This window comes from Dromiciops gliroides, chromosome 4, assembly GCF_019393635.1.
Source record: "Dromiciops gliroides isolate mDroGli1 chromosome 4, mDroGli1.pri, whole genome shotgun sequence".
Taxonomy (NCBI): domain Eukaryota; kingdom Metazoa; phylum Chordata; class Mammalia; order Microbiotheria; family Microbiotheriidae; genus Dromiciops; species Dromiciops gliroides.
Window position 1 is genome coordinate 233,552,801 of NC_057864.1, and position 13,096 is coordinate 233,565,896.

General features: G+C 46.0%; 2 protein-coding genes across 3 annotated transcripts; one reads left to right on the forward strand and one right to left on the reverse strand.

The window, feature by feature from the left end:
* The first annotated feature begins 6,920 nt into the window (after positions 1-6,920).
* SLC16A13 (solute carrier family 16 member 13) lies at positions 6,921-10,560 on the forward strand. 2 transcript variants are annotated; one of them, XM_043963576.1, is made up of 4 exons: positions 6,921-7,041; positions 7,652-7,795; positions 8,082-8,819; positions 9,432-10,560. In XM_043963576.1, exons 2-4 carry the CDS (start codon positions 7,702-7,704, stop codon positions 9,653-9,655), a joined length of 1,056 nt encoding a protein of 351 aa, XP_043819511.1. In that variant the 5' UTR covers positions 6,921-7,041; positions 7,652-7,701; the 3' UTR covers positions 9,656-10,560. The 2 variants fall into 2 exon arrangements, with proteins under 2 accessions (XP_043819511.1, XP_043819510.1); XM_043963575.1 differs by lacking the exon at positions 6,921-7,041 and adding an exon at positions 7,094-7,514.
* Positions 10,561-10,684: 124 nt separating this feature from the next.
* On the reverse strand, positions 10,685-12,755 carry SLC16A11 (solute carrier family 16 member 11). Its single transcript, XM_043963577.1, has 4 exons — positions 12,522-12,755; positions 11,934-12,077; positions 11,030-11,788; positions 10,685-10,914 (listed from the first exon to the last, which is right to left on the reverse strand). Exons 1-4 carry the CDS (start codon positions 12,751-12,753, stop codon positions 10,685-10,687), a joined length of 1,365 nt encoding a protein of 454 aa, XP_043819512.1. The 5' UTR covers positions 12,754-12,755.
* Between the last annotated feature and the right edge of the window lie 341 nt (positions 12,756-13,096).

The window sequence follows — 13,096 nt, forward strand, 5'->3', positions numbered from 1 at the left end:
ACAATCTTTGCAGATAGAAACTAAGCAAGCAACTTATTTGCATGTGCTTGCTCAGAATGTATCACATGCTTTTGAAGTACAAAATAGGATTAATAGAGATTTTTATAAGACTATATCTGAATTAAGAGATGATATTATGGAAATTAATGAAGAAGTAGAAGTGTTAGCTATGTTTACAAAATTATGTTGTGATTATAGGTTTTCTGCATTTTGTTTGCTTCCTGTACCATATAATGATACTAAGTATAATTTTACTAAGATTCAAAATAATTTACGTGGTTTATGGGGATGTTCTAATATTACTATGGATATTGATCAGTTACAAAGTATTGTTAATGAAATAGATAAGACTCTAAGGGATGATTTTTCACCTTCCAAAACAGCTTCTGATATTGCCAACTGGATCTCTGGGGCTCAAGGGTGGCTTACTGGCATTAGACATCAGGTACTGAGTTTTGCCCTATTGATTGTTCTTGGGTGTCTTGCTTGCATAGTGATACCCTGCTTGATATACAGGGGCATGGCCATTGCTAAGCTGATAACATATAACATCAAGCTGGTGCAAAAACAAAAAGGGGGAGATGTGGCAAACCCAGAGGGCTCTCTGTCGCCCCTCTGATTGAGTTTCCCCTCCCCAGCCTTGGGCCATGGTCACTGAGGCAGCAAGTCTCCTAGGAAACTTTGTGGTCAAGGCCTAAATTCCTGAGACAATGCTTGGCTGGCCTCCCAGGGGTCTGAAGACTCAGCTGTATAAACCTTGCTCTGCCTAAGCCTGGAACAAGTTCTGCCAGGTCAAGGCTGAAGGGTTGAAAAATTATTCCTATTCTCTTAGAATTATTCTAGCAGAGACTCCATTTGATTTCTTTATGGCTTTCTGCTAGAAATACTGAGCTATCCTGGATAATAAAGAGCACATAGTTTATCATACATAGTGTGGCGCTGATGTGTCAATGATTAATTGTCTCTGACCCTCAACTTCCATCAAGGGAATTAAGCCTGCGACCCTGACAGGCCTCATATCTAAAATATATAGAGAACTGAATCAAATGTATAAGAATACAAGTCATTTCCCAAATGAGAAATGGTCAAAGGATATGAACAGGCAGTTTTCAGATGAAGAAATTAAAGCTATCTACAGCCATATGAAAAAATGTTTAAAATCACGATTTATTAGAGAAATGTCAATTAAAACTACTCTGAGGTACCACCTATCAGATTGGCTAATATGACAAAAAAGGAAAATGAGAAATGTTGGAGAAGATGTGGGAAAACTGGAACATTAATGCATTATTGGTGGAGTTGTGAACTGATCCAACCATTCTGGAGAGCAATTTGGAACTATGCCCAAAGGGCTGTAAAACTGTGCATACCTTTTGATCCACCAATACCACTACTGGTATCCCAAAAAGATCATAAAAAAGGGAAAAGGATACACATGCACAAAAAAAAATTTAGAACTGTTCTTTTTGTGGTGGCAAACAACTGGAAATTGAGGGGATGCCTATCAACTGGGGAATGGCTGAACAAATCATGGTATATGAATGCAATGGAATACCATTGTGCTATGAGAAATGACAAGCAGGCAGATTTCAGAAAAAAGTGGAAAAACTTAACATGAACTGATGCTGAGTGAAGTGAGCAGAACCAGGAAAACAGTGTAGCCAGTAACAGCAACTGTGATGGCTTAGTTCTCCTCAGCTAAACAAGACAATTCTAAAAGACTCATGATGGAAAATGCTCTCCACATGTAGAAAAAGAACTATGGAGTCTTAATGCAGATTGAGGCATACTATTGTTTTGATTCTTCTTTCACAACATGACTATTGTGGAAATGTTTTCAACAAGATTGTATTATATCGGGGGCAGCTAGGTGGCGCAGTGGATAGAGCACCAGCCCTGGAGTCAGGAGTACCTGGGTTCAAATCCGGCCTCAGACACTTAACACTTACTAGCTGTGTGACCCTGGGCAAGTCACTTAACCCCAATTGCCTCACCAAAAATAAATAAATAAATAAAATTTAAAAAAAAAAAAGATTGTACTATATCAGATTGCTTGCTGTCTTGGCGGGGGGAAGGAAGGGAGAGAAAAATTTGGAACTCAAAAAATTATAAAAATTAATGCTGAAGAACCAGGAGAGGGGGCAGCTAGGTGGCGTAGTGGATAGAGCACTGGCCCTGGAGTCAGGAGTACCTGAGTTCAAATCCAGCCTCAGACACTTAACACTTACTAGCTGTGTGACCTTGGGCAAGTCACTTAACCCCAATTGCCTCACTAAAAAAAAACAACAAAACAACAACAAGAACCAGGACAATGTTGTGCACAGTGACAGCAATATTGTTCAAAGAAGAACTGTGAATGACTTAACTATTCTCAGCAATACAATGATCCAAGACAATCCCAAAGGACTAATGATGAAGCATACTGAACACAGACTGAAGCATGCTATTTTTCACTAGTTATTTCTGTTCGTGGGCTTTTCTTGACAAAGATACTGGAATGGCTTGCCATGAATTTCTCTACTATCACCTGTCTGTCTTGGGTAGCCCTGCACAGTATAGCTCATAGTTTTACTGAGATATGCCAGCCCCTTCTCCACAAAAGGGCAATGATCCAGGATGAGGGGAGGCTCAATTATTAGCTGATCTTACCCCTCCCAATCCCTTTCCTCCATGTTTATACAGATATCTCCCTGTGTACTTTGATTAGATGAGATAATTTCCCCTAATCTTGCTTTCCCTTCACCCCTTAGTGTATTCTTTTTTCCATTCTTTTCTTAAGGTCACTAAGATAAAACAGAACTATTCCCAGGCCTGGTCTAATTTGACTCCTGATGATGAAAGAGGGGACACATGTATTATCTCATATTAAAATTAGGCAGTTTTATCTTTGTTTAGTCCCTTGTCATTCATTGTTCATCGATGTTTACCTTTTTAAGTTTCTCTAAACTCCTGTGTTTGAACTACAAAGTTTCTATGCATCTCTGATCTTTTCATCAAGATTACTTGAAAGTCTTCCATTTCATTAAAGATCTACTTTTCCCCTTTTAACATTATTCTCAGTTTTGCTGGGAAAGTTATTATTGGCTGTAAGCCCATATCCTTCACCTTCTAGAATGTTGTATTCCAGGTTCTTTGCTCCTTTCTAATGGTAGCTATTAAATTCTGTGTGAGCCCAACTGTGGTTCCTTGGTACTTAAATTCTTTCTGTCTACGCTAAACATTTTTTCTTTGACTTGGAAGCTCTGGATTTGGGGTATAATGTTCCTGAGGGTTTTCATTCTTTTAAGAGGTGACCAGTGGATTTCTTTTATTTCTACTTTCCCCCTAGTTCCAAGATATCTGGGCAGTTTTATTTTAATATTTCTTGAAATATGATGTCTAAGTTCTTTTTTGGTCACGATGATGTAGGAGGCAAAAAGGGGTTAATAGAAAAACCTAAGACCCAAGCTCTAATACAGATATTAGCTCTAAAAGGGAGTCAGATCCCAGTTAATGGATAACTCATGTTAGGTTCTCATACCCATAGTGATCAACATCCATAACGGACCAGAACAGGTCAGGTCAAAATAACAATAAAGGAAAAAGACAACCTATAGAAATTCTAATGAAAAATGATTATATTTTGAAACTAGCCATGGGAATCAGAAAGAGACATGTGCAGAAAAGGCCAAATTTGTCCCCAGATTCACCTTATGACATGTAAACCCCCAAAACACACCTTCACTGAAAAAGGTACCCGCCTCGGGCGTTGGTTTAGGATCCCCGGGAGCTCCAAATTAGGATAAACCCTCCCTTGTACCTCCCCAAGGTGGAGATTATTATAATGAGATTGATAATCAATTTATCTATACTATAAATATAACTTTTCTTTCACTATTCCAGAGATACCATCCCAATATTCTGGTTCTCTCCCTGTGGTCACCCACAGTATTGCAATAAAACTTGGGAAACTGAGTCACTGAGTCTTGTAATTCTTTTGGGACGATCAATTTGACCCCAAATTCTATCCCACATCAATGGAATTCAGATAGTCCAATGATTCTTAATTTTTTTTCTCCTTGATCTGTTTTCCAGGACAGTTGTTTTTGTTATGATACCTTCCACCTTATCCTATTTTTTCAGTCTTTTGAATTTTTTTTTCTTGTTGTCTCATGGAATCATTGGCTTTTATTTGGGCCATCCTAATTTTCAAAGTATTTGTGGCCTGAATAAGGTTTTACATGTGCCCTCCTACACAATGATAAGGTACTTTATGTGTCAATTGTTAATTTCCTTTCCAATTCTTTCTTCCATAGTTCTCATTTCTTTTCCAATTTTTCTACAAGTTTTCTCATTTCATTAATAAAGATATTTTTAGTGCTTAAAAAACCAAAACATCTCTTTCCAGAATTAGAATTTGTGCCCAAGGTATGTATTTCTCTGAGCCTTAGCTTATAGATGTTTTGGAATCATTCTCCTCTTCTGGGTTTGTGTTTTAAGCTTCCCTGCCACCATAAAAACTATTTATGCTAGGATTCCCACTCTTACAGCAATTTATAGAAAGCTTAGTAAGGGACATAAATGAGTCGGATTATCCAGAGAATATTTAATAATTAAACTAGAAGGAGGAAAACCCACCAGAAAATGGAACAATCACATTTGGACTATATCTTAATCCCCAATGTGCTGCATTAGGAAGTCAGAGAGGCACTAAAGAAAACAAAGATGGGAAAAGCATCTAGAATAAACCAAGTATACAGACCTCCCTGCTGGAGGTCACAGTTACATGTATGTGTGTGTTTTTTTTAAATCCACTTAATAATGATGTAGGAGGCAAAAAGGGGTTAATAGAAAAACCTAAGACCCAAGCTTTAATTCAGATATTAGCTCTAAAAGGGAGTCAGATCCTAGTTAATGGATAACTCATATTAGGTTCTCATACCCATAGTGATCAACATCCATAACGGACCAGAACAGGTCAGGTCAAAATAACAATAAAGGAAAAAGACAACCTATAGAAATTCTAATGAAAAATGATTATATTTTGAAACTAGCCATGGGAATCAGAAAGAGACATGTGCAGAAAAGGCCAAATTTGTCCCCAGATTCACCTTATGACATGTAAACCCCCAAAACACACCTCCACTGAAAAAGGTACCCGCCTCGGGGGTTGGCTTAGGACCCCCCAGGAACTCCAAATTAGGATAAGGCCTCCCTTGTAACACCCCTAGGTGGAGAATAGTATAATGAGTAGAACAGGCCCTCCCCTGTACCTCCCCAAGGTGGAGATTATTATAATGAGACTGATAATCAATTTATCTATACTATAAATATAACTGTCTTTTCTTTCACTATTCGAGAAATACCTTTCCACTTTTCTGGTACTCTCCCTGTGATCACTCACAGCATTGCGATAAAACTTGATAAACTGAGTCACTGAGTCTTGTAATTCTTTTGGGACGACTCAGGATCAATTGGACCCCAAATTTCCTGACCACATCAATAGTATTTGATTTTCCCTAATTACATTTTTCAACATTCATTTTTGTAAGATTTTGAGTTCCAAATTTTTCTTCCTCCCTAAGACAGCAAGCAATCTGATATGGGTTATACATGTACAATCATATTAAACATATTTCCACATTATTGTTAATATTACATATTGTGTAAGAAAAATCGGAACAAAAGGGAAGAACCATGAGAAAGGAAAAACAAAAAACAACAATAAAAAAGTGAAACTAGTGTGTTTCAATCTGCATTCAGACTCCATAGTTCTTTTTCTGGATGTGGAGAGAATTTTCCATCATGAGTCTTTTGGAATTGTCTTGGATCATTGTATTGCTAAATCTATCCTTAGTTGATCAATTCACACATGCCTATCCAAGTTTTTCATCATCCATAATCTCAACCATCCCGGTTGCATCTGAAGTCTTTTAGATTCAATTGAGTATTGATTTTACGATGCTGGAGCCAGTTCCTAACAGATCATAAGTTCCCATGGTTAAATTTTCAATTTGCGGCATTTACATCGCCGGAAATCTGCAGACATTAATGTTATGGGAATATTATGGGCCCTGATTACCCGAGGAATTTTCCCTGGAGAAGGAACCTTCTCCTTGAAACCAAACCAAAGGACAGACACACCTAGAGAGATAAGCAGCAGGCGATCTAGACTGAGATAACTCCAGGACCACCACCCTTCATTCCAGTCCCCCTCATAAAGTAATCCTGTTAGGCGTGGCTGCACTAGGAGGGGACAGAGCAACCGCCCACCACTAGACTACTCCCAATCCACCACCAGACTGCTTCCAACCCACCACCCAATATGGGACATTTCACCCTCACTTGGGTGGTCACACCATCTTGGCCCTATAAGAGGGCGCTTCCCAGTCTAGTCGGGGAGGAAAAGAGTTCTAAATTTTCCATCCCAGCCAGTTTTTCTTGTATCCAGTAAAACTGTTCTTTTGTTCCTAACTAGGATGTGCAGAGAGTGTAATTCTTTACCGAGGAATCCTAAGGACCCACGTGCTTTCCCCATAACAATTACAAATTAGGACCTGGATTAGTGTTTTATTATTGTCTAGATTTATGAAAGTGACGGGGAAATGTTCATAATGCAGATTAAACTAGTGTCCTGTCTACATTTCTTTCCAACACCACTCCAGAGATGGTTGTTAAATATGTACCAGAACGTCGTACTAGGGCACCGCTACCTTCAGTTACATGAAGAACCTTCCTATCTAACCAAAGAACGCACTGGTCCCGTGATCTTCCCGGGACGGTGCTAGCTTTTAGATTGTACCTTGGAGTGCTAGGATTTCCTCAGGTCTTCTCAACCTACTGACCCAGCCCCTTTCCACAGATCACCTGACCCTCGTTGCTTGGCGTAGATGAAAGCTATAGGTGTTACCGAAGAAGAGAAGAGGCGTACCTTGCCCCGAGGCCTCACCCTCTCTAGGGACCAGACAGCTAAAGTACGCGGAAGCAGCTTCCCTCCCTAGCAGTGGGATGGCCCTGGCTCCGTGCCTAACTCCAGAGCTTTCACGCTCTTCTGTGGTGGTGGTGGTGGGTGTGTGTGTGGGGGAGGGGGGGGGGTTGAGGGTTGCCGAGTGTACGTAGTGGAGGGTCGCTGCCTCAGGCGTGCACCTACCTAGAACGCATTCTTGGTGGGTGGGGGACGAATTGTTGGAGCTGCCTTCCCTTTCCCCCTTTCCCCTTCACTCCTGTCCCTGCTTCCCCAGCCTGTTAACCAAGTGTGGGCTTGCATCAGCCAGGGCTCACGAAGCCTTTGGAGCTGTGCGTCCACCTTCCACGAGACCTCCTTGTTGCACTTGGGATGGCCAGCCGAACCGAGGCCCCCGATGGGGGCTGGGGGTGGGTCGTGGTTCTTTCAGCTTTTTTCCAGTCCGCGCTGGTGTTTGGGGTGCTGCGATCTTTCGGCGTCTTCTTCTTGGAGTTTGTAGCGGCGTTCAAAGAACCAGCGGTGCGGGTCTCTTGGATCACCTCCATTGGGATCGCAGTGCAGCAGTTTGGGAGTACGGAAGCCAGGGGGCAATGCCGAGGGAAAGGGGCTGGTTGCCTGCTTCTCCCAGGGGAGGCAGGGCGAGAGTTTGAGACCCCGAGCTCATCTCCGAAAAACCTGCCTGCAGCTCCCCTCCCTCCACATCTCCAGGCCCTGTAGGCAGTGCCCTGAGTACACAGTTCGGCCCTCGGCCTGTGGTGATGACAGGGGGCATCTTGGCTGCTCTGGGTATGATGTTGGCCTCATTTGCGACCTCCTTGACACACCTCTATCTTAGCATCGGCCTGATCTCTGGTGAGTATGTGTGGTAGGGGCTGGGGAAGCTGGGCATGGGAGTATTGCCTGGGTCTTCTTTTGGGTTCTGGGATCCTATGTTCTCCCCTTCTGTCCCTCTTTTAAGGAGATAATTAAAGAGGGAGCCAGGACCTAATGGAAGGCTCCTCAGCCCCTAAGGGGAGTAGGAGAATCAGGGATCAAGAGTCTGGAACAAACATAAAGGGCTATATATGTCTAAATCTGATAAGCTCTTCTCTGTCTCTCTCTCTGTCTGTCTCTTTCTTTTTTTTTTCCTTCCTGTTAGGCTCAGGATGGGCCCTGACCTTCACCCCTACCCTGGCCTGCCTCTCCAGATACTTCTCCAAACGTCGGTCACTTGCGACAGGATTAGCATTGACTGGCATAGGCCTCTCTTCCTTTGTCTTTGCCCCATTCTTCCAGTGGCTTATCACCTATTATGCATGGCGAGGTGCCCTTCTCTTGGTAGCTGCTCTCTCCCTACACCTTGTGGCCTGTGGGGCTCTCCTTCGACCTCTCAGACTGTCAGAAGATCCTGCTGTGGGAGGCCCAATGGCTCAGTTGGTCTCCCTACTCCACCACGGCCCCTTTCTACGTTATACTGCTGCCCTCACCCTGATCAATGCTGGCTACTTTATCCCCTACGTACACCTTGTGGCACATGCCCAGGACTTGGGTTGGGATCCACTGCCTGCAGCCTTCCTCCTGTCGTTGGTGGCTGTGGCAGACCTGATAGGGCGTGTATTCTCAGGGTGGCTGGGGGACATAAGCCCAGGGCCTGTGGCCCGGCTGTTGGCACTATGGTCTTTTCTGACAGGGATGGCATTGGCCCTGCTCCCTATGGCACATCAATTCTTTGTCCTCATTGTCCTGGCTATAGCTTATGGCTTCACTGCAGGGGCCCTGACTCCTGTTGCTTTCTCAGTCCTGCCTGAACTTGTTGGAGTTGGACGGATATACAGTGGCCTAGGGCTGTTACAATCGGTAGAGAGCATTGGGGGACTGTTGGGGGCACCATTGTCAGGTAAGAGGGCTGGGGGGGTGGTATGTGGTAATGATGAGGAAAGAAGAAGTTGGGGAATACCTGAATCTCTGGGAAGAGTATAGACTAGTGAAGAAAAAGGGTGGTGGAGTAGTGTGAGCATAACCCTTGAGCTCTAGTTCATGTGCTTTTTGAAGGGATTACCCAGGCTGCTGGGGTCAAAATGCTCCTGAACTTCTTTCCTTCTCTGGCTCTTGGCCTACTGGGCTCTGACTTTATATTTGATCAAAGTCCCAGGACTGGAAGAGAAGCTAGATGCTTTTAGGTGCATCTAGAGTCTGGAGCCTGTTAATAGTTAATGGGGGCACTATGGACAGGAAGAATTGACTAATAGATAAGAAAGGTGAGAGGCTGCGGAATTACTTTAGTCCTGCTTCACTCCTAGCCCCCTTTGGGTTCTGAATAAGGAGTAATCCTAGGATTTTCCTTCTGGGTGGTCCCACGCAGAGGTAGGGGGATAGCTTCAATGATGCTCACCCAGGGTTTTAAATCACCTCCCGGAGAAGCCTGAGAAGTGGTGGCTGGAATGTTGCCAATGAACCTGTTGTTCAGAATGGATTCTAACTCACCTGTTCCCTCTCTCCTCTGTCCTAGGCTACCTCCGAGATTTGACAGGCAGCTACACAGTCTCCTTTGTGGTGGCTGGAGCCTTCCTCCTCAGTGGGAGCATGGTGCTCCTTACCCTTCCTGGTTTCTTCTGCTGCTCCTTCCTACCTTCTGCTAGAGGACAATACTCTGTGACAAAGTCACTGGAAGCCAGAGTCTCCCCCAAAATGGCTGAATATGAAGAAGAAAGCCCAGGGGCCCAAGATCCTTAACTTAGATAAGGTTCTAACAACTCCTCTCCTTCATCTCTTCTCAAAGAACCTTGGCTATTTCTGTCTGCCTCTCTGTGCCTGCTTAGGAGCAAGTGACAGTTAGCTCTTACCCAATATGGCCCTCTTCGGTTGCTCAGTTGTAATTCCTCCCTTCCCCTCTACCCTGCCGTTGTCTCCAAGGCTCCAAAGACCACGTGAGTTCAAGGCCCTCTGCTGTTTTTCTTCCCCTTGCCTCTACTACCAGTCTCAAGCTATGGATCAAAGACCCATGGCAAGGACCTGTCTGATGCTTTTCATTTGGCCTTTTTGAGTAGCCCACTTCAGGGATGAGGAAAATCAAGATGAGTGTGTCTCTAACTTAGGACAGGAAGAGAGAGAGATGGGGCCTGCTGGTGGTAGATGGATGAGGTCATGGGCCTGGGTACTTAACATACCTGTTTCTCCTATCTCCAGGGCTGGGATGTTCCGGACCATGCCAGGTCAGACTGTACTCTAGGTCCTTTTTAATATTGTCCACCTCTTTTTCTGAGGAGGGAATCAAAACTTGAGAGGGAAAATAGGGCTGCCAACAGGATCCCTAGGTCCCCCAGACCAAAAGAAAGGGTAAATTGGTAAAATGTCATAGGGTCCTAGTGGGGAAAGAAGCTGAAGATGAGAAGAGAGCAAGGGGAAAAGACCATGATGTCTAAAGTCCTGCTCAGAAATCAGGGTGGAGTCATATGTATCCAGATTGTTCTCCTTGCTCAAAAACAAGGTACCATCCCTTGGTACTGCCCAAGGTAGGAGTGGAGAGGAGGCCAGCCTCCTACAGAGAATAGGGAGGGGGAGAATAAAGGAGACCTGCCTTGTCCCCCAGACTCGGCTCCCTCAATTTAGGAGTTCCCAGTATCCTAATAATATAGGGTCTCCCATCCCTCTTCTCCCTCCCACATATAATTTCCTCAACTTTCTGGGTTAAGGGGTTTGAACATGGATGAAAAGGGGGTTGGCAGTAATTTTATTTGGAGAGAAAGGGGAAAGAAAAAGGAGTCAACAAGTAGTGTTTGGGATGGAATGAGGATCTCTTGGGGAGACCAGGGCACTTTGAGGTGAAGGAAGGAGTTCTCCCTGCTCAGGAGGAGGGGCTGGGGGAGGAAGAGCAGGGTGGCAAGGAGGCAGGGCCCCAGGGAGCATCAGGTATATGAAGCTTCCAGAAAGGATGAAGGAGCCACAGACAAGGAAGGAAGCTTTAAAGTCACCTGTCACATCCCGGAGAAAACCTGTGGAACAGGAGAAAAGAGGCATGGGAAATTAAAAACTTCTCTCTCCAAGGGAAGGTAGAGACTCAGAGGATGAAAAAGGGACTGAATCATCCTGTGTGTCTGGCTCCCTTACCTGAAAGTGGTGGACCCAGGAGTCCCCCCAGGCTCATCAGCATCATCACCAGCCCTGTGGCCTGCAAGATTCCCCCAAGCCCTACAAGACCTGGCAGGACACCAAACACCAGTGGAGCAAATGCACCTGCACTCATCCCGTAGGCTCCTGCTGCTGCCAGTAGGGGAGCCCCCCACCCTTCTTGTTCCTGCACCAACCCCACTGCCACCAGTCCCAAACCTGTCAGTGCCCCAGTCGTGGCCAGCAGCCGTGGAAGAGGGACCCAGCCACGATCTGCCAGCCACCCAGAGACCAGTCGAGTCCCTGCATCGCCTACCGCTGCCCCAGAAACCACCAGAGCTGCCCCATATCCTCCAAGACCAAGGTCCAAGGCATGGGGGGCAAGGTGCACATAGGGAATGAAGTAACCAGCCCCCACAAGGGTTGTCCCCAATGCAAACACAGCAAAGGCAGGATGGGTGAACAGGTTGAGACCAAGAGCAGTGAGGGGACTATGAGGTGGTGTAGTAGGATCTCCAGAGAGAGCTAAAGGCCGGAGCAGGGCCCCACAGGGGGTGAGATGGAGGGTGGTGGCCCCGAGCAGAAGTAGGGCACCTCGCCAGCCAAAGGCATCAAGGAGGAGCTGCAGAACTGGGGCCAGGACCAAGGAGGCCACCCCGTTGCCAGTCAGGGCTAGCCCCACAGCCAGGACCCTGCGCCTGGAGAAGTATCGAGAGAGGGTACCCAGGGCTGGGGCAAACACCAGAGCCCAGCCAGATCCTACAGAAGAGAGAACAGCTGAAGTCAATAACCCAACCCTTACTGTCTCTGAAGGACCCAGGCATGCTGCCCTGATGTGCCCCTCCCCCAAGGTCCCACTCTCTCAAGGAATACAGGACCCCACTTCCTCCCTCTCCCACCTCACCAGCAAGGAGGCCAAGGCCGAGGTAGAGGTGCAGGAGGCTGCTGGCAAAGGCAGAGAGAATGAAGCCAAGGGAAGTGATGATACCTCCCACCATCACCACAGGACGTGCCCCCCAACGGGTACTCAGAGCACTGCCCACGGGGCCTGGAAGAGATGGGGATTGGAGTAAGTTCGAAGATGCCCGACTTCTACAGGGTTTCTGCCTTTCAAGGTCCCCTAACACAACTATGCATCCCCCTCAAAATCCCCTATGGGACCCACCTTTCTTCTGTGCTTCCCCCACTTTTGTCCTCTAGGTAGAATAACTGAATGTGGGGGTCATGAAAAATTTGGTAACAGTAAAAGGTTTTGTATACCTATTTTATACAGCTGTGTACCAAGGGTCACGTAAACATTTCTGGGGCAAAAAGGGGTCGCAGGTGGAAAAGATTTAAGAAGCCTGCTCTGGGCTGGTAGCTGGATTAGCTCTCTTCTTAGCTATGTGTGCCCTCTGCTGTATCTTCTGGTCCACAATTTGGTCCTTACTGAAGCCTTAAAATTGTCTGCTTTCCCTCCTCCCTATCCCAGCTGACTTAGGGTCCTCCTCACTGGCAGCCTGCTGGACAGCCAGAGCTATGGCGCTGACCCACGCAGTGTCCTGGGTGCTTCGGTCAAAGTATTCTGCGAAGACAGGGAGGGCAAGGCCCAAAGACCGGAGCAGCCCATAGGAGAGCCCATTCACCACAAATGCAGACCCTGCCACCACCCAGCCCCAGCCCCCATCAGGAGGCCTGGCCATCGAGGGAGGCATCATTGCCTGTTGGAGTAGAAGTGCGGACATGAGAAAACTACAGCAGGGGAGGAATAAGAAAGATCATGAGGACCCCCCCCCCAACTCTCACCCTCCCCCCCCCCCACTCCTCCTTAAAGACCAGGTATTAAGGACTTGCCTCCCTCCAGTCATGCCATGGAGAGAACACCCTGTGGTTAGAGAACATGGGGTGGATGAAGAGGGACTGCTGGAGCCAAACACCCAGCTCCTTTCTGCAGGAATGGGGATGAGAAAAAACGAGGCAGGAGAGATGGGGGGGGGGGCAGGTGCCAGGGAAGCTCCCCACCAAACAACACTCCATCCTTCAATCCCTTCCTCCTCCCCTCACTTACCCTCAATGCTCTGTCTGTTT

Excerpts from the sequence above, each read along its gene's own strand:
- SLC16A11 (XM_043963577.1), bottom strand. The coding sequence starts at position 12,753 with ATGTCCGCACTTCTACTCCAACAGGCAATGATGCCTCCCTCGATGGCC. Across the intron at positions 12,078-12,521 it reads GGCTGTCCAGCAGGCTGCCA|GCCCCGTGGGCAGTGCTCTG; the intron begins GTGAGGAGGACC and ends CATCTCTTCCAG. Across the intron at positions 11,789-11,933 it reads CGGCCTTGGCCTCCTTGCTG|GATCTGGCTGGGCTCTGGTG; the intron begins GTGAGGTGGGAG and ends TCTCTTCTGTAG.
- SLC16A13 (XM_043963575.1), top strand. The coding sequence starts at position 7,316 with ATGGCCAGCCGAACCGAGGCCCCCGATGGGGGCTGGGGGTGGGTCGTG. Across the intron at positions 7,515-7,651 it reads CGCAGTGCAGCAGTTTGGGA|GCCCTGTAGGCAGTGCCCTG; the intron begins GTACGGAAGCCA and ends CCACATCTCCAG. Across the intron at positions 8,820-9,431 it reads GTTGGGGGCACCATTGTCAG|GCTACCTCCGAGATTTGACA; the intron begins GTAAGAGGGCTG and ends CCTCTGTCCTAG.